This window comes from Lutjanus erythropterus, chromosome 11 (genome assembly GCF_056507025.1).
Source record: "Lutjanus erythropterus isolate fLutEry1 chromosome 11, fLutEry1.hap2, whole genome shotgun sequence".
In the NCBI taxonomy this organism is placed as follows: Eukaryota; Metazoa; Chordata; class Actinopteri; order Lutjaniformes; family Lutjanidae; genus Lutjanus; species Lutjanus erythropterus.
The window spans coordinates 27,947,949-27,968,493 of NC_139327.1; the positions used below are offsets into that span (position 1 = coordinate 27,947,949).

General features: G+C 39.5%; 1 protein-coding gene across 1 annotated transcript in view; it reads left to right on the forward strand.

Annotated features, from left to right (window-relative positions):
- Positions 1-20,545, forward strand: part of LOC146319271 (rho GTPase-activating protein 26-like) — a 129,618-nt gene that overhangs the window by 91,424 nt on the left and 17,649 nt on the right. The window contains exons 17-20 of the mRNA XM_084729868.1: positions 1,938-2,043; positions 7,141-7,300; positions 9,932-10,076; positions 11,008-11,188. Coding sequence (XP_084585994.1) covers positions 1,938-2,043; positions 7,141-7,300; positions 9,932-10,076; positions 11,008-11,188 — 592 coding nt within the window. The remainder of the gene's footprint in view (positions 1-1,937; positions 2,044-7,140; positions 7,301-9,931; positions 10,077-11,007; positions 11,189-20,545) is intronic.

Sequence of the window (20,545 nt, forward strand, 5' to 3'; positions counted from 1 at the left end):
TACAGCCTGGCGCTGACAGTGAGGGACTGAGGGTTGATCTAGTGCCAGTCTGCTGACATCTCTCTATAGACTGGCTGTGGACAGCTGTGACTTATTATAGTCATTGATCAACAACAGGTCTCCCTGCTGGCCTGTCTGTCTACCTGTTAATCACCAGGACACAGACTTTTCCCACTTTGCAGCAGAGTGTCTGAAACTACCTTTTCATTTGTCTCTGGCTCCCGTCACTCTGCCTTTGCAGCCCGTCCTCACCAGAAAAACATGTGTCTATGTTGTCTGTGCAGGCAACTCATTACAACTCATATTTAGATTTATTATTCACCTTATACCTACCCAATAGAATAGGATGATTGCCAATGACTACATTTATACCGTTTTTAAATCTAAATTAGCTTGTAGAGGCAGGTTTTTAAATGTGGCTAAACCTGCTAAAATTATGCGATTGATCCTTTCCCATTGCCAGTAGAGTTTGCCTTTCTGGTTTTTTTTTCTGACATGTGCTGGAAAGCCAAGACTCAGCTGTGTGTCTGCAGGCGAGCAGAGAGAATGACGTTTATTTATTTTTTTTTAAGTCTCTGTGTTTTCAGCTGTCAGTGCTTTTGCAGCTTCTAACTGAACCTCTGTTGTTTGCGTCACTGTTTGTACTTTCAGGAATCTGCTTTATTTTGATGCACCATGTTATATTGAACTATTTAGGAGTCCTGTTAAGTTACTGTTCTTGAAAAACCAACATTTCCTGCTTCATTAAAATGCTTTTAAATCCTAAAATAACAGCAGGCTTTTATTTTGAAGACTTTATGGGAAATGAAACATTGTTTTACAGACACTCAATTTAAGACAAGCTCATCATCAACACATGCCTTCAAACTGAGTCAAGTCAAGCAGCAAGTCAGTACTGTGTTGGTCTGAATACTATTCTGACTTTGGTGCCCAGCCCCAAGCCCATTGGTGCCTACTGAAGATAAAAATCTTTGAAAACAGATCACAAATAAATAATTTCATTAAAAAACACAAACAAACTGGAGTAGCTAGTGTATTGCCAGTCACAGATGAATACACATTTAGTGCTCTAGTATTTTGGGTAACAGGATGGTGTATGGGGAGTCAACTCAAAATCAAATACAGTGTCCTTGGAACATCCAGTGCAACGCTCAAGGTCTTTGGCTCAGAGGAATATATTAGGCTTTAGCTACACAGAAACTACTCCTTAAATTTCCTCTCCTTGCATTGATTAAACCCCTAAAAAGTACTTTCTGTTCGTCAAAATGACATGTGTAGAGGTTTCCTGCAGGTTTTTTCAGAGGTTTTTTAAATACCACCTTGAATTATTTGAAACACTCTTGTCGACGGTCCAGAGGGACCGAAAGGTTCATTATGATCAATATACTGTGATGCTGAGCAAGAGCAGTCTGCGGGGTCATCTTTTCCCAAGACTGAGGTAACATTTTCAAAATGGACCTCTACAAAATGACTACTGCAAACCAGAATTTTTTTTTTCTGAAAGTTTGGCTAGGATATCACAGACTTTTGGCTTTTCCAAAATAAACTCCACACATTTCTCTCAGATTTTCAGATCCTTTTGTAATACAGGCTCACCATTTCTCCTTTTGCTGCCAAAAACAGAACACATCTCTTCCATTGTCATGAAAATAGTGGAAAGTATTGTGCAACGCACTGATCAATAGCTATACCTGGCTTCTCCACTCATCATACATCTTCTAGCATATACAAAAAGCACTATTTGGACATGTTAACAAGTTTAAAAACTCTATTTTAATGTCTGTAATTGGATCAATTCATTGTTGGCTTGGTCTTTTTTGTGTCTGCTCCTTACATGTCAACAAAGAAGTCCTTTAATGTGACACTCTGTTAAATAAATAAAGACCTCAGCTTGAAGTCCAGTCTCTCACTCTGTCTTCATATCTGTCTCCGTCCAGAGCTGGACAACCCAGAGGCCAGGGTGACAGAGATCCATGCTCTGGTGCACCGGCTGCCTGAGAAGAACAGACAGATGCTCGAGCTGCTGATGAAACATCTGAGCACGTAAGTGGAGATACCACACACACACACACACACACACACACACACACACACACACACACACATACCAACTGCAGTCATTCATTATTATGCTGCATCAGAGACGCTTTGCACTTAAGGAACAGCACAATATTGAATTTTAGCCGCTACTATGTAGTGCTAATAGCAACAGTGAACTCTGTCCTCTTCTCTTTATACACCCACACTGCTGGTATACTCCTCAGCTTGATTGTTGTTGTGGTCCATCCTCGAGGAGGATTAGGGCTCCCTGTAATCTCTTGACCGCATGCATTAAGGCAGCGTGAACTGAAAATAGAAACCCATCCAGCGGCTGCCAGGCCAAATCTATTTCCCGACTTATCCCTTGATGGGAACGAGGGGTTAATGGTCAGGTGCAGGTCTGTCTGTGACTACCAGGAAGTGTAGGAGCCACCACGGTCACAGTCTGGTACAGTGCAGATTAATTCGGTGATTCGCAGGACAAAAGATGACCCCAAATTTAGGTTGAATACTTATGTTTTAATCAGATTTAAATGACTATATATCGGCCTGAAGCAGGTTCTAACTACACGTTGACATAAAGACATTGATGTCTTTGAATGAATGTTATATGAAACGTAACTGTTTGGAAGACGTATCCCTTTTTAACCTACATTTTTAACCTGCAAATCACCAAATCTGTGCTTACTGGTGGGATAATAGGATGCTACTCACTATTTGAGCTGATTGAGACTAAATGTTTTGCTCAAGGACATTTCAGCGGGGCAGATGCTGATGAGCACTCCAGATGATTAAGTTCAACAAATCTGTTGTAAGACTCCTGCAAAGATCTCATTTTTTTTCCCCTCACAATTGCCTCTTCATTTTTTTGTTTCCCCCAGGACTTCAAATCACATGCTTGCCTCTGCGTTTTAGATGCTTTTATACTGGCATACATAGGCAACAGTATACTCCTTGTGAATCAAACAGGTCGTCTGTCTGTACGTTACATAACCACAAGCTGCCGCAGCCCATAAGCAAAAAAAGCAGGGCATGACACTGTTGGCTTATGTGCAATTATTCCTCTAATGCTGCCGACTGGCATTGTGTTTTCCCTCTAAACCCACATCTAAGCCCTGTGGCTTTATCAGGCTTTTCTTCAACAGCAGCGGCATGATATAATGTATGACAAATGGGACGCCAGCCATACTTATGCAACATGTAAGAGAGCATGAATGCAAGCATTCTGAGGGCAGACGCATCTTTACCTGGGCTTAGTGGATTACACCTGCCTTGTAGGTTGTATGGCTGAATGACAGTAAACACACCTCAGCTCTCTGTCTCTTTCAGTTCAGATCAGATGAAATCAGAAGGTTTATTGGTATCAGCAGCCTGTAAAAACAAGGAAAGGTTCCTCTGTCAGTTGAGGCACTTTATTAGATAGACTTAGCTAAAACGAACACAGTCTAATACGACCGCTCTGCAATAAATCTTTTCTTCATGAAGGTCATAATATAATGAGGTGTTTCTGTTATTTAGCCTACGTAGCCTTCTGGAAGCACATGTCACAATTCAGCGTCACCACAAACTACAGCCTCTAAAATGTTGAAACAACACGTTTCTGAAACTGAACTTTATAAACTTCATGTAGATAGAATTTATTGCAGGACTGTTGTATTAGACTGCTATAGTTTCAGCAAGTAGTCACTAATAAACTGGTGACTGAGTTTATTCAACATAGTGGCAAATGATACCTAAACTAATCATGTAAAAAAATCACATCATGAAGTAGGGATTATTCTTTTCTTGAATTTATCAATTAATCTAAAGTTTTTTTAATTATTAAATTAACATAACAATTAATTCACAAAAACTAGATACCAAAACTTTGCCTCATACTGCCTCAACTTGCCTAATATTTCAATGTTATATTCAGTCACAAGCTTGAAAAACAGACACACAAAGCAAATTAAATACTGATAATTGTGGTGTATTTTAAAATTAGTCTAATTTCCACCTTATTTAATAGACTCGCCTGATAACTGATCAGAAAAATACTGGTCTCAAATTCACAAGAAGCTGTGACACATTCATTTAATTACTGTGTCAGTCTTTTCCTTGAGCTGGACAATTAGTATTTTTTCTTAAGAACTTGACTTAAAACTCAAACTGGTTATGACATGGTTTTATTTCATTGCTGCAGTCGTGTGCAGTTAAGACAATCACCAGCGCTATATTTTTGCGTAAGTGTGGGACAAGGATAATAATTGAAATGACTTGCAGACTGTAGCAACAGTCAGTTATAGTCATTTTCTTACTCATACATGTCCGGTAAACAGGAAGTATAAAACAGCTGACTAACAGTGTTACTGTTCCTGCCCTGTTATGAAATAAACAGGTGGGTTGTGTAAAATGAAAAAAATACAGCCGGCGCCACAAGTGTACAGTAAACTTTAAAGTGCTGCAAGAATGGAAATGAGTCAATGCTTTTAAACTTCCGGTTCACTCGAAGTCATTGGGTTTTTTTGAATGTTCTTTTTTTTTTTTGCTAGATGCCTGAAATCAGGTCTGTGGTTAACATAAGCTTAAGAGATTTTCACGTTGTGTCGTTTAGAAAACATCATTATAAATACCTCAGTCAGTTACCGAGGACGTTAGATGGTTAGGTGGTGATGTGAAGTCATGCAGCCGTGGTGTGGTTTGTTTATGGCCTAATGTTTGCACTAATCCAAAATCCAGTGGAAGAAATTTGATTGTTTTTTTTATCGAGGGAACCAGAGCAACTAACACTTTGGTAGCCTTCAAAAATATGCCATTCCTGCAGACACATTAACGACAATGAGGATTGTATTGGATCAGATGGGGAGGTTATTCATTGTCACATTCCAGGGGATATTAATAGTCTGTCATAGTCTCACATTTCTTAGTGGCGGTAAATTATTTTTTATTTTTTAAGGTTTTTATATTATTCTGTAGCTTCCCTCTAATGTTCACTAAGTATTAAAATCAGATCATTAAAATTTTGATCAAAGTGTGTATGTTTTCTCATGTGACCTGACAGGTTTCTGCATGATGATGTTAGTACATATAAACTCCTGTGCTGATGGAGGACAGGAGGAGGGTATGAATGCTCTAATTCATGTCACTTCTTTCTGGTTGAGTGGGAGTTTTCATTTGAAAAACCATGAAAAGGATGCAGATGAAGTTGCCCTTTACTGTATTCTACTGTGATAAGATTTTCTTGCCTGTGCATCTCTTTTATTTCGAAATCAGTAAAACTTAACTCCATCAGAACGTGTTGCCAAAGCGTAAACTCGACATTAACAGAGGAAATTAATGCATTCGATGTTTCTCTGACCGTCCACTGCCTCCCAGTCGATGACTTTGACCTGTTGTCCACAGAAAGCTGATTCTCTTTGTCTCTGGTGCTCTTTCAGGCTTTTTCTCGGGGCCCTTCCTGTTTCACTAATAAAGTGTTTTCCACAGCTGTCACATGTAATGTCATAAACCTCTGTAGTTTTCCTCTCAGGTTGGAGGGAAACAGTCTTTGGGTTGTACTAACACAGGTCTCAAGGTGTTGAATGATGTGTGGCAACGTGTTGAGTCTTTGTCACTTGATAACTGGCAGCTCAGCCGTGAACATGAGCATGAGTTGGTTGAGGGTTTGCCTTGGTCTCAGTTGGGGTGGAACCGCTATTTCCAAGATCAATATATAACCTTCAAGCTCAAAGGATATTTTGTGTCTTGCTTTATGACCATAATTTCCTTCTGGTTATGCCACCTCAGAGTTTTTCCTACCTTGAAGGGAAGGACACACTTGGCAAATTAAGAGATAAATGTATTTCTTGTTTTTTCATATTTGGGGCCTTCTTTAAGAAAATTTACATCTGCCTTTCTGTTTCACACTTGGCAAAGATTTTTTTTCTTTGTCTAACTACTGTTTTCTATGGCAGCCTGTTTCAATAGCCATTTTCCATAATTCTCTACGCAGTTTAAAACAGTCTTAATTGATCTTTTTTTAGCAACTGGGGGCAGCGGAACAAGTTGTAAACACAACACTGACATATTAAACAATTCTCTGTTAACATCAATTTGTGCTCATGTTTCAAACAGTCCAGTATCTACTCTTCTTTCAGCTCTGTTTGTTCTCTCTACTAAAGCTGCATTCACATGGCTTGATGCAGATGGTAGATGGCAACCCGATAATCATTTTAGTGGACGAGAGCGGTTCGGTAAAATTAATTGAGAATTCTGGTAAATGTAACAGTAGGTGGCATTCCTATCCAGAGTAAAGATATTTTAGTTTTTTGCCGTCCCTTGTGATGGAATTCACAGCTGGATGTAACCTAGCTCCCTCACACAAAGATTGATTGAAACACAAACACAAGATGCACCACGTTCAGTTCTCCTTTCACTTTCTGTGTTGGAAATTAATAAATATCCTCATGTTCTGGAGGAAATTTAGCATTAATTTTAAGTTTGCAACAGAATATTAAAAGAAAGCTGCATTTTATAGCTACACACATCAGTAATAATATAAAATAGACTTGAAATCATATCAACTGCTAAATTTTATTCAATTTATTTTTAAAGCAATATAACATAAACATAGCAACGTATCATCACGTGTATTTTGAACTCTTTGTTCACCTCCAGAAGGTCCATCTGCCATCTACTGTCTGCCTGAATCCATGTAAATGCAGCAAAAACTCCTCAGGGAAATATCTGGGTCTGTAGCACCTAAGTACTCCACTATGCTCACATGTTTTTCAGAGCTGGATAACACAGTAGATGAAAGTGGTGAACCTGAACCAAATAGTGAAGTTGCAGGCTGTAAAAACCAAAACAATGAGCTGAAAGATGGTACGATTCTTTGAGGCGCTGAGGAGAACTGGAGAGTTACGCATAAGCTTGGCAAGTTTCTTATACATGCTTATGAATGTAATTTAACAATAAATTATTATAATAGTAGTTATATAATCTTATTAACAAATATTAATGTTGTTTAGCATTTTACAAGCGCCTTATTACCAATTAATATAAAGTGTTACCCAGGTATTTAATTTGTATTGAATGTGGAGCTGCTCACCCTGTTTCTCTCCATCTACCCCTCCTCAACAGCGTGGCCAGTCACCACCAGCAGAACCTGATGACCATCGCCAACCTGGGTGTGGTCTTTGGGCCAACTCTGCTCCGCCCACAGGAGGAGACGGTGGCAGCCATCATGGACATCAAGTTCCAGAACATCGTAGTAGAGATCCTCATAGAGCATCATGAGAGGGTAAGAGGGTGCAAGTGTGTGTTTGTAGAAGTAAAAAAAAAAATAAGACAAACAGCACGAATTAAAGGACATGAATGGATGGTAAATCTAATGTATTACATTATTATTAAAATACAGAGTAAACAAACCCGTTCACAGAAATCATAAAGGTGGACACCCATCATTTTTTGAGAATGTCATGAATTACACTAATTTAGGAAAATTGAGGAGGCAGTTGTTTAACACAGATCTGTCTGTTTGTAACTGCTAACAGAGACTGCAGTCTGCAGTGTAAACCACAGAAGTGTAGAGTAAAATCAGCCTTCATGATCAAAGAAAGTTCATATCACGCCAACACTTCTGTCCATTCAGCACGCTCCCTTTCTCACGCTCGTCTACATAAGTACTTCCTTTCTCTCTCACTGTCTCTATCACAGTTAAATAACCCAGTTTTCCAGTGGTTCATACCAGCTCATACCACCGGTTACGTGCACAAAGTTTCACTTGTTGCTCAGAATCTCAATAAAAGACGCTGGTGTCTAAAGACTTTTTCAACAGCAAAGAGCCAGATGAGATAACAGTGAAATCAGCTGAAGCAATGCAAGCAGGGCATCAGGGCCACTGTGGTCACAGGGCATGTCATTTTTCAAGGAAGTTTCTGCGCTGCTTGTAACTATGGTTGTTTGGTTTTTGTTTATTTTGTTTCTTTCTGTTCTTTGTTAGATAGATACATGTTTTATTTGTAGCCACAGCCCTTACACACAGAGGAACGCTTAAGGAACAACAGTGCAAAATGGCCACGGGAAACGTGTTTTTTAAAAAGTCATAAGTTAACATGCACAATACTTTTGTTTGTATGCTCAACAGAACAAAAGCCTGATAAATAAGCTGTTATACAGTAAGTAAAAAAACCAAACAGCAGAGCCTGGTGACAAAATTGAGGATTAAATGAATCCTGCAGCTTTGTCAAGCAGATTAACTTTTATGTAATTGTGCACTGAGATAACAATTAACACACCTAAACATTTATATGAATGAGTCCCTGCCACACACACTCACACTCACACACACACACACACACACATGCACACAAGTGTACTGTATATAGTCTATATACAGTACACTTGAAAGCCACTTTCCCCTGTAGATCCAAGCAGCTTATTGGCAGGCCAAGCTGCTTACAGATGTCACCATGGCAACAGACAAATCAGCCTGACTGTTTGAGACCCTTTCATTGTGCTCACGCAGTATGTTCAGCCAGTGAAGAAAAAAAAATGGTCAGACATGCAGACGAATAGCACATGTGCCTCACCTGTTTGCGTACATGACTTTACACACGGACAGGGTAAGCGTGTGTTGAATAAATGACGCACACAGACTAGACGTCCTCTTGACTTCCAAGACAACAGCTGTCTCTTGTGCTGCGTGTGAAAATAAAACGAATGGAGTACACATACTGTGATAGAGCGGCTCTAAATCCTCTAAGAGAGTCTGTCCTTCACATGTCTGCCTTCTCCTTGTAAATAAAAGGACTATTAGGTCCATTTTTCTGATATTTTGTTCATTTTGTTTAGCCTGAAGATTTGTGAAGTGCTTTATTCACCTTCTTTGACAATATAACTATCAGGTAAAATGAAAAAATTTCGTTTTAGGGCAAGTGAAAAATGAGCTTCAATTCAAGTCAGTTTGATTTATATAGACCAGTGTCACAATTTGCATCCAGGGGCTCCCTGACATACTGAAGCGTCAGTACGTTTCATGTGATTCTGCTTATGACATTATTGCGCCTCAAGTTCAGTGTGTTAAAATGGGTTCTGCAGCACTCAAATCTGTTTTTTCCCTCCCTTTTCCATCTTGAGTGGAACTATGGGTGTGGAGCTGGCAGAAAAGTAGAAAAAAAAAGGGATGACAGATGAATGGATGTGAAGATGGTGACATTTGACTGGGGCTGAAATAGCGGACTAATAGAAACAGAGCAGCAATAGTTGTGGAAAAAATAAACAAGTGTGAAAATTATAGCGATATTTCATTGGTGAGGGGACTTGAAAAAAAAATGAATCACAGAGTATGTATATATTTATCGCAGCATGGGATTTTCTGCATCTTGCCTAATTGTGTTTCAAGGAGTAGAAGTGATGTCACAATCAGTGCCGTAAAATAGATCTCAGCCCACAATGTCCCCTGTTGTTAAGTTTCTGCGTATATAATTATTCACAGTTAAGAAAAGCTTTGGACAAAGCAGCAAGGAGCTGTTATTAGAGTCTGTTCTGGAAAGGATGCAATTCAGAAGCACAAATCCATGAATTAATATTAGATATACTGTGTAAAGTCTCTTTTCCACAGAGAGCAAGAAGGCAAGAATTAGTAACTAGACATAAAGTGAGTCATACCACTGGTGGTTTAGCTGACCTTTGTACTGTGTCTTGTTGCTTTTTTTAGTGCTGTTTATGTAGTAAATCACAATCTGGCAAAGCATTGTCATCATCAGGCTTGGGGAGTAATGGATTACATGTAACAGGATTAAATAAATTTCATATAAATAAAGGTAACTGTAGTCTAACTGTAGTATTCTGATTTAAATCAGACATTTAGTAATAATGGGGATTATTGGCAGGTTGCACTCACGCTTGATTATTTGCCTTGTTTGTGCAGATATTCAGGGACGTGCCGAGTTCCGCAGGCGGTTCGACCAACATGCAGCTCAACCTGCCCAGGAGGAGAAGCAGCGAGAGCAAAGCCCCGTCCTGCAGCGAGAGGCCTCTCACGCTCTTCCACACACCGACACATTCCCAGAAAGGTGAGATGAACCACTTAAACCCCCTTTTCCATACACATGTGCTGGCAAGGCTTGACTCGGTTTGACTTGGCACGTCACACCAGCATGGCAGGGATTTGCATCTCCATTACAACAGAGCTGTGCACTTGAAGGTGTGCGTTTTGACCGAAGAGCCATTTGTCTTGAGTCAAGTGGCTGTACAATTGTGGAAAACACATTTTATTTCTCGTTAATTCGTCACAATAAAAGTCCCTGATTATTTTATTATTTAAAAGCTTTTATTGGACATGAAAGAAAACATGAAACACTAAAATAAAGCAGATACTTGAAGGTAGAAACAGCGACACGGGAGAGAAATGAAACTTCAAACCAAAGGGGAGAAGGGGGGCCGTCACAGTTTGGCCACAGTCGGCAAGATGTCACCACAACCTGTTTTGAGGCGGTTGGTTGTGCTTCGGCTCTACTCCAGACATGGTCCATCTTGGATGCAATTCTGCACAGATTGGTGTGTAATGGAAATGCAAATCAGTGTGACAGGGTTTGATTATGTGTAACCAAAAGTGACAATGGAAAAGCCTTGTTCTAGTTTGGCTAACAAAAATAATAAAATGTATTAATTGTGTCTTTACTCACCTTAGTTTTTCTTTTGTTTTTCATTAGAGTTGGCTCACACCTGCCACATGTTGGCATATGGTAGGCTTAGAGAAAACAAAAGCCTCTGTGACCACCACTTTTTGTTGAAAAACAAATACAGCAGGCTGTCATTGGTCAGTTTGCTTTGATTTGGTTAGCCTATGAGAGAGTTAGAATTAGAGAATTCACGGTCAACAGATGCATTGTTCTAGAGGAGGAAAAGGCATGTCAGTATGAAAGTGGCCACTTGTAGCAAAAATGGACAATGTTTTTCTGTCTGAAAATACCGGAGTGTATAAATCTTTCTTAACGCTTGTAGGTGAAAAGAGGAACAGCGTAGCCAACGCCACAGTCGCCGAGCTGCAGCAGCCGGTTTCATCCTCAGCCAACTGTAACAGCAGCAGCAGCAGCAACAGCAGCAGCCAGGGTCGAACCCCTAGACACAGCCTGACCAGCAACGACGGGGAGCAGGACACCCGACAGATCCGGCCCAGCTCACTGTGAGTCACATGATCAGAACATGGAAGTGAATTTAACCTGTGTAGTTTCTCATCGATATTCTAGGTCATATTATTTACCGTTTTTATTTTAAATTTTAAAAAAGAGAGTCAGTCATTGACAAAATAAAAAATAATTTGGCAGTGCTTTTAATAAGAAGAATAATTTAGTGAAGTTTAAGCAATAACTGACATTTAATTTTATCTTTATTTTCTGAGCTGTCTTTGTTTACTGTAAACTAAAATGAAAAGTGTGGAGGAAACACAGACACTTTTGGATGTTTGGAGGCATAAAAAGGTGATCGTAATCTGGGTAATTTAATATGTTTAATAATGCCGAACCTCATTTTTAGACTGCAGCTTCAGTTCTTTGCACAAACAACATCAAGACAGGTGCAAATGTAAACATGAAAAAGAGAATACAGACAAACAATATTAAGACTGAAGTCAAGAAAGGTAAAAATATAATAAAAGATTTTCAGTTTAAAGGCAAACTATGCAGCATTATTTGCAGGATATTCAGAAGTAACTGCAGCTGTACAACCAGACTGAAGAGCAGCTTCTTCCTTGAAACTGTGATACTGTTTAATTCATCCTCAACACTCCTCCATGGAAATTAGTTCTATTTGTTCTATATGTTTGCCAGTCCAATCAATCAATCAATGTAAAAGAGGGGACTATGTCAAAATCTTGGTATACAACCTTGTTGTAAATGATGTATAAATCTTGTCTATCAGCAGAGACCCTGCCCTCTTTCTGTATTTTCTTATTTTCTCATATTTTGCCGTGTTTGAGACATTTCTGGGCTTCAGCCTGCTTGGCAGTGTTGTGTAGTCCCATCCAATACAGGGACTTTATAAAAAATTAGCATCCTCTGCTCTCTGTCTGTGAGAGCTGCAGACAGAGTTTTACACACACGGGCAGAGCAGACAGAGGATCACTTCAGGTGTATTCACACAAAATCTGGCATTGTGTGGAGATGTGGGCATGTTTTATTTGTGCTTTAGAACCTGACCTCTGTGAAATTATCAGAAAATAATAATTTATTTCTGTGATTCACGGCTTCTTGTAAACAGCCCTTGCTCTAATTCTCTCTAAAAGTCTCTCTACCTTTGCCTCCTGTCTTCCTTCAGCCAGGGAAGGCTACATTTTCTACCTTCACCATGGCATTGTCAGATCAGCAAATGTTTTTATTTGAAATGGAAATGTCATCCTGACAACAAATACACACACACAGGGAAAGGAGACTTAGGATCACTGCGGCTGTATTTACACAAAATCTGGTGTTCTGCAGGAATGTGGGGCTGTTTATTTGTGCTTTAGAAAGTAATCGCTGTGAAATGGTTAGGAAATAATGTTCTCTGACCCATTGCTTTTTTTCTCATTCACTGGGACCAACTTTGAATGGTGCATAAACTAACAATGCTTTTAATACATGTTTGTGAGTGAGGAGTGAAGGACGGGCACTCCTTTGTATATACAAAGAGACATACATAAATTCAAACACACTTTCTGTATTCAAGAATATTCACATCCACTTTTTCATGCACTGAAATTCACAGGCACGGGAATGCATGAGCACGCACACACATGTGAGCACACACGCATGCGTATGTTGCGGCCTAGAGCTTAGAGACGTAGTCTTGTGACAGGCAAGTTGTTGGTTTAAATCCCCCAGAGCATCTGGAAAACATTAGCAAAAAGTAACTGAACTCTAACTGCACCAACACTGAAAGGCTGTGTCTACTGAACCTCGCATGAATTAGAGAAATTTTAAAGGAAAGCAAGTACACAAAATCCCATTCACATGCATGAGCACATAAACATATCGCGTAGCAGTCCCATAATCTTGTCAAATAAGTTTTGAATACAGTCGAACTATAAAAAGGACCTGCTGTGTATATCTTGGATTTATCTTCCACAGCGTCTCAACTTTTCAGACTGTCAGTGTCTGACCAGCAGTTTACACAACTGAAACCTAAAGACTTTACCTAAACAAAAATATTTGAACAGGTCCGAACAAGACCCCTCTCCCCGTGAGAAGTTCCATGTATCTCCGTATAAACACTGGACACGCCCACCCTGAGGTTATTAACAGGTGTAAACACACGCCTGCATAAGGAATTCACAGCGACATGAGGCTGACACACTTAATGCACACACACACACACACACACGCACACACACACACACACACACACACACACACACACGGTGTCTTCATTTGCCTGTCCGTCATCATGGCATTGTCTGTTCCGTCATGTTGTTTCTTCAAGCCACTCTGGTGTTGACTTGCACCTTGTTAGACCAAAGAGGATTCGCCCTACCAATCATCTCATTTACTGACACCGCGGCGACAGACCTTCAAGTGCAGCCTGTCACCAAGACAATTGCACGTCGGCACTGATTATTTTTCACCTTCTATCTTCCCGCCGCCACCTACCACTCAATGTTCCTTTACTCTCTCACCCTCCTTCATCTTCACCCCTTTAATCTCTCACTCACAGATAGTTGTTATACCCGGCTATCGTTCATTTATTCAGCTCTAGATATGAGTTCTGTGTCGCTGTTATTTAATGCTTTTGATACATTGTTCGGTAATGTAAGATTTCCCTCTAGAATCATGTTTTGCTCTGTCACTAATGAGGACATCAGGTTGTAATCTGACTGATTTTATTATATGATTATTTTATTATAGATTTGCATTATAAAATGAATAGTAGGAGTCCCTGATTATGATTGGTAGGGCCACATTCAAAGCTGTTGTAAAGCAGAGGGTATGCACTGATGTCACTTTCCCACTGTGACACGCCCCCTTAGTCAGACTGAGGGGCAAAACATTCTGGTTGTATATGGACAGGTCTGTACAGATATTTTTATTTCATGACATTATCGGAGAACCATGTTCACACACAGTTGAGGACGCATGATGCAGTGCATGATATTTGCACGGAATATAAATGAAAAATACTAAATATTTTATTTATAAGCTACATTAGTTAATACAGAACAGTTAATACAACCCATTTGTTTTTACGGACTGCTTTCAGCAGATCGCTCTGATTTCTTGTTCAATGTATTTGTGGCGTCAATCGCACAACAGCTCTGTCTCATTTTAGATTTGTTTTTTTGTCACTCAGTGGGTGTAACTGCGGTGACTCTGCTGCTGTGACTGACATCACATGCGTACTCACTATAATCTATACATACACACTTTTGAGCACATTACATCAGCGTTAATAAGCAAAAGAAAGTGATTTGAAATGTCAGACATCAGATTTTTATTTGCTGGGTGGGCTGAGCGTGGATGATTGTTTGAAAGAGATGGAGGGGGAAGATAAAAAAAAAGAAAGGAGCTGACAATAATGACAGAGAAACAGAAGAGCTGGAAAAGTCAAGAAACAAAGTTGTGACCATTAAAGAGTTATCATGTGCCAGACCGAGAGCGGTCAGAAGTAGGCAATGCTTTCATTTAGGGATGTCGTAATTTAATATTAAATTGAAAACTGATCAAGATTCTCTCTGTATTTTTTCTCTCCATCTCATCTATTGGTAGCATCCAGCGCGTGTCCGAAGCACACTTCAGAGATGACACAGAGTTGCTTTTGAGCTGTTATATCACCCTTAATACCATGTAGACTGTCTTTTAAAAGAAGAATTTGAAAATGCAAGTTCCAGTTATATGGGCATAAAATCAATTATCCGTTGTATTTACAAAATCTAAAAATTTGAAATTGTGGGTTTGAAAAATTGTGACCCCCCTACTTTCACTCCATGAATGCACAGAAAAAAAAAAACAAAGATGCAAGCGAAAGTAACAAAGAGAGCTTGTGGGCATTTATGTTGTCATATATGAGCTGACAGGAGAACCGGTTGTGTCCCGTCGCTTCATTGGTTCGAAATACCTTTCAGTGCTGCAGCCCTAACAGCACCCCTTAGCTGTTTTAAAATCACCGTAAACCACAACGTCTTGGGGTTTATTGCTTTAGTAAACACTTGGACAGCGGACCTGATTCTGTCATGTGCTATCGTTCTCTTGGGGAAACCGTACGATTGTATATCTTGTGTCCGATGGCTTTAGACTGACAAGGAGATCGTATCTCAAAATGAAGGAACGCAGACCACAGCCGTACCCGTACATGCACTTATGTTGTTCAGCCACATTCAGTAACCATAGAGAAGCACAGTTCCCCAGTTGTGCTGCCGTTTCTGCTGCAGAGAGCTGCAGTGATACCAACTGAAATGAAAAAGCTACATTTAACTGCTGTTTTGTATAATTGCTGCTACTGTGTCATAAATTGGAAAAGTAATGAAACATTCATATAAACCCCTTGACAAACAGCTTCATCCGCTGTGAAAATGTCTCATGAGTTGAAATCTTACAGTCCTTTCAAAATGAGGTGGGTGGTGTGTGTGTGTGTGTGTGTGTGTGTGTGTGTGTGTGTGTGTGTGTGTGTGTGTGTGTGTGTGTGTGTGTGTGTGTGATAGAGCAACGTCTGAATGTGAAGACAAAGGACGGACTTCAAATGCCATGAATAAATGTAATCCAATTAATTAGTTGACATTTGATTAGTATTTTCTAGTAATTTGTCAGGACGTGCACACAATTTTTTTTGGCATTTCTTGAACCAAGGCCAGCGTCCATCTCTGGGTTTAATGCAAAGGCAGAAGTGATACGACATCTGTCATCCCTCCTCAGAGATATGAAGAGGGGAAAAAAAGACAATAAAGTAAAAGCAGAGAGACAAAGGGTCTGAAAGAGATATTCAAGAGCACTGACAAGCATTCTCAGATAGTGATAGTGATATGAGTTGCATTAAAGAGGCATTTAATGACTGAGTTGAACAACCTGTTGGTCACGATGCTGCACCTAATGGTGCGCGAAATATATTCACAACCGTCTGCCTGCCTTGTATGAAATATAGTGGTGTCAAGTGTTTTCTACATGAAGCTCTTTATATATCTACTGTGTGTGCACATGTGTGATCAAGGTGAATTAGATTTCCCTTTATTATCTCTGCCCCAGCCAATTTAGTCACTAGTGTCTTGCAGTTGCTAAGATTGAATACCTTATGGTCTTTGCACTTTGTCCATGGTTACATTTTATTATCATGCATGAAAAAAGAGCAGTGTGTAGTTAAAAATTCCACCAGCTCAATGTGAACAGACATGAAGCAGAGGATTTTAGATTTAAAGATAGAGCTGTTGAGAGATTTTCAGCCACTCTGCAACCACAAAGAAAACATTACACATTGTGGGGAAGAGAAAGGGTATTTCTAAAGCTTTTAGACTGTGAAGTGTGAATCTCGAAGGACCTGCCAAGGCTAAGATAGATATGGTGAGATTCTCAAGATTTTGCCCAGTTGTCTTTTTTTAAAGCAGCAGTCCCACATTGTGGGAAAATGTGTGCATCATCTTTCAAAGTCAAATTAGAGAATGCAAATCCATAATAATCATTTGATCTCTGTGTGTTATGTACAAAGATAAGTCTAGCTTATCTAGACACAAAGACTGGAGAGAAATCAAACAGAAATGAAATCAGTTGCCTTCTGAAGTACAGTATTAGTTTCAGTGTTGGTTGGTATTATGATGATTTGATTTCCAAGTGGTGTTATTGACACACACAGACCAAAATGCCTCGGGACGCAATTGGATAGACGTACAACTAATCAGAGCTGTGAAACATGCAATGTAGCGGCACTTGGTCTGTTTTCAAACAGGACACACAATGGCTGCTGCAGTCACAATGGTTGCAGTCTTTGTTGTGTTACAGCTAAACGGTGCACTAAAATATGTTTCTGGAAATGTTTTAGGTGATAAATAGGTGATTTAGTAACAGAATCCCTGCACTGCCTAGATTTTTATCTGCACTTTGGGAGCCTGAGGCGATAGCTAGCTAGCTAGATAGATAGATAGATAGACACACATCTAGAAATGGAATAAGTCTGTTAAAAACGCAACTGGCAAAATAGGACTGAGTGCAGTGTCTATTTTAAACTGTTCACAGTGGTGATTGCAGAAGGGGTAAAGTTTTGTTTTGTTTTTTAACTTGTGTTTCAAGCTAGTAGAACATGGCAACGTTGGCCAGACGGCAGTAACTGGATGTATGGTTGGAGGGGGTGAAAGGGTCCCTGTTTGACCAGAGTGGCTTTTCTGATCACTGGCCAGGTGTGCGGTCCAAACAGGGGAGTCTGGGGTGAACCAATGATTTTGCTAGCTTGATTAGTTATATGGTTTTGTGTTTGATGGTGAGGGCATTTTATTTGACTGAATAGATTCTTAGTTGTGGCATGATCAGAATCATGCAAAAAAAATGGCCTCGAGCATTGCACAGATACTCAGGAAAATGTTCTTGACAAGAACAAAGATGGCAAACAGTCCTGAGAGCTTGAGTTAATAGATTTTGCCCGTGTAAGGACACAAAATTATTACATTAAAAAAGAATAAGCAACACATATTTTGTGTTTTGTTTGTGGACAATGGCCATGTTGTCCTTGAAAGGATGAGTGAATACAGAATACAGAACAGGATCATTTTGCATTTTATTGAATTAGATGATATCTGGCTTTTTGAATTGCTGCACTCCCTCTAGCCTTTACATCTGTCAAAAAAAAAGGGTTAAAGAAGGGTTAAGCAGGATAAAAGAAACAACATTTGGGGATTTTGGAAGCTCTATCTAATCTAAATGTACTCACAGGTCAGGAGGTGATCCAGACCCGCTGGTAACAGATTATTACAAACAGATTTAACTTCATGTGAGCATGTTTGAATACACACGCAAACACTCTGCCTTAATAGATAAGATTTTTGTTTGACAAAAACCTTGATTCTCCTGTTAAGCAGTAAAGATCAGAGGAATATAACCACATACCATCCATAAATAGTCATAATTCCTGGCCAAGTGCTCAGTATGAGTTTTCTAAAAATATTCTGATGAGGGCATGGAGCCTAAACATGGATCATTCCTCCACAATTCCTCCATCAACAGTTCTGATGGAAGTTCAAGTTTCAAGTTTAACTGAGGATAAAAGTGGCAGCAAAAAATCATTTTTTCCAACTTGTGGCAAAGGGGGATTCTTAATGGGAGCAAAGGGCAACAGTTTATGTGGAGGCTGTTTAGTTCAACAGGATTCTTGGTGATTGTATCCAATGTTCCAATATGTGTAGACAAATATCCAAGGATTGTATTCTTTTCCATGAACATGAAGTATTTAAAAAAATTAAAGGATCTATAGTCCTACTTTGAACAAGTAGCCTTCTCCCAGTAGCTTACGGATGCCCAACATCTGATTTATTAAAAAACATTTACAGCATAAAACGCTCCGCAGAGTCAGTCTGGGGTAATTGACCGGGATCCCAGCCCAGACCGTGTTTTCTCAATCTCCCCGAGCCAGACATCCTGAATTTCCAAGAAAAGCCGGCCAACACCCTCATCAGAGACAAGAGAGAGGCACGAAGGTCAGAGGTTAACAACTTCTGTCTTCAAAAGCCCCGCATTCCCTGGAGGCAGAGGTTATTTTCAGTCTTGACACCCTTTGTTTGCTTTCAGGTGGGACATGCCTCGAGTTTTTTTTTTTAAACACCTCTTTGAAAATGTCACTTTTATGCTTTCTCAGAAACAAACCACTTCTCCTTGGCTCTTTCCAGTAATGCAGGAAATAAAACAAACAAAAAGGAGCTACAAGTCAAATTGGGAAATGAGGCAAGTTCAGTGTTAATGCAGGATGAGTGTGTAGAAGTTTACTGTCCGAGGAGTTTACCTCTTGACACCGTGAACTTGACCTTCAACCTGACTTATAAAGATCAAAGTCTAAATGTCTTCCTCGTGAACCTCAGGGAAAGTCAGTGAATTTTTATTTATTCCTCTTGTCTGTTTGGCATTTCGAGAGCTTAAAAGAAAAAAAAAAAGCAAAGAACAAGCATTTGATAAAGAAAGACTGGAGATAAAGAGAGCTGTGAAACAGAATTACACCCTCTGAAAAGACGCATTCAGAGGGTGAGAAGTTAAAAAAAAATCTCTGTTGTGACAGCAGTTTTCTAGGAAACCTGTCATAGAAATATTTCTTCCCCACAGCAAAACACCGATTACACACACACTCACTGGGTTACAAGTATCTGCTTGCTGCTTTTGCCCCATTTTGTCCTATTTTTATTTTTGCCTTCAGCATAATACAGACACAATCTGTCTCTTTCCCATACTCTTAAATCTTCAGATATTACACTGAACACTGGCGGTTTTTGTAATAGATTTTAAAGCAGCAACCCTGATAACACTAGATATTTTTTGAGTTTGCCAGTGGCATAAAGATCAGAGAAAGTTCTGTGAAAGTTCTGACTTCCACTCTGTGACATTTTCTTCTTCAGTAGCTAGCCCTCTCATCTGCGCCGCCTTGACCGATCAGTTATGAGTTCATGTAACTCTGACTAGCACCTCGAGCTGCACAGTCATGAGTGCGGCTGCCTGCTTGGATGACGATGAAAATAAAAACTCCACATCAGCGGTCAAAATGATTATCACTAAGCAGAGAAATTAATTAACAAGCAAAGAAGCCTTATTATTCCGACTGAATGAATATAAAGCGGCTGCTTTTGTTCCCCTGGTCTCACTCTGTGTCCTTTCATGATCGTACATGTGCCAGTGTCAAGATAGCACAAAGAAAAAAGGCCAGCCGCTAATACATGTCAGGGCAGTGTAACATCGATCATAAAAACTGACAGGTGAAAGGACTTGAATTAAGTGGTGATTGAAATCGGTATTTATGATAGAGAAGCTCAAAGCAGCAGAGTGGAGAATATGACATGACTGTTGCTGTACTGAAATTATCAAGACAAAGGGTAAACATGGAGGATGGTGTAAGTTTTAATTCACTGGGAAAGTAGGAATAAAATGCAAAATAAAGACTTAAGCTTTGCCCTCATGCAAAGTACAATCCCAATCCCAAAAAAAGTGTTGAAAGTTAAATTCTTTCCCATTCAGGCCTGGCTTTTGTTTCAATCAGTATCAGTACCCTTAAATGATACAGATGCCATACCTTAGATAGTCATTTTTGTTTTTTTTAGATCTGGGTATCAGAAGGATTGAATGCAGGTGTCGTTTGACTGGAGAAGTTTCGTTACTACTTGGCACTGTTATTTCAGTCAATACCTTAAAGGTATTGAGTATACCCTGGAAATGCTTGTAGTAATTTTCTGCAATTTATTTTTTCTAAGGCAAAATGTGAGGGCAACGTTAGCCTAAGTGGTTTATGCTATCAGGCACTTGTTCTGTCTGAAAGTGAAGTAAATTATTTTGGGAATTTCTGGTAAAAGTGCTACCACTGTAAAAATATGAGATGGTGTCAGGACTTTGTAGTGGCATCA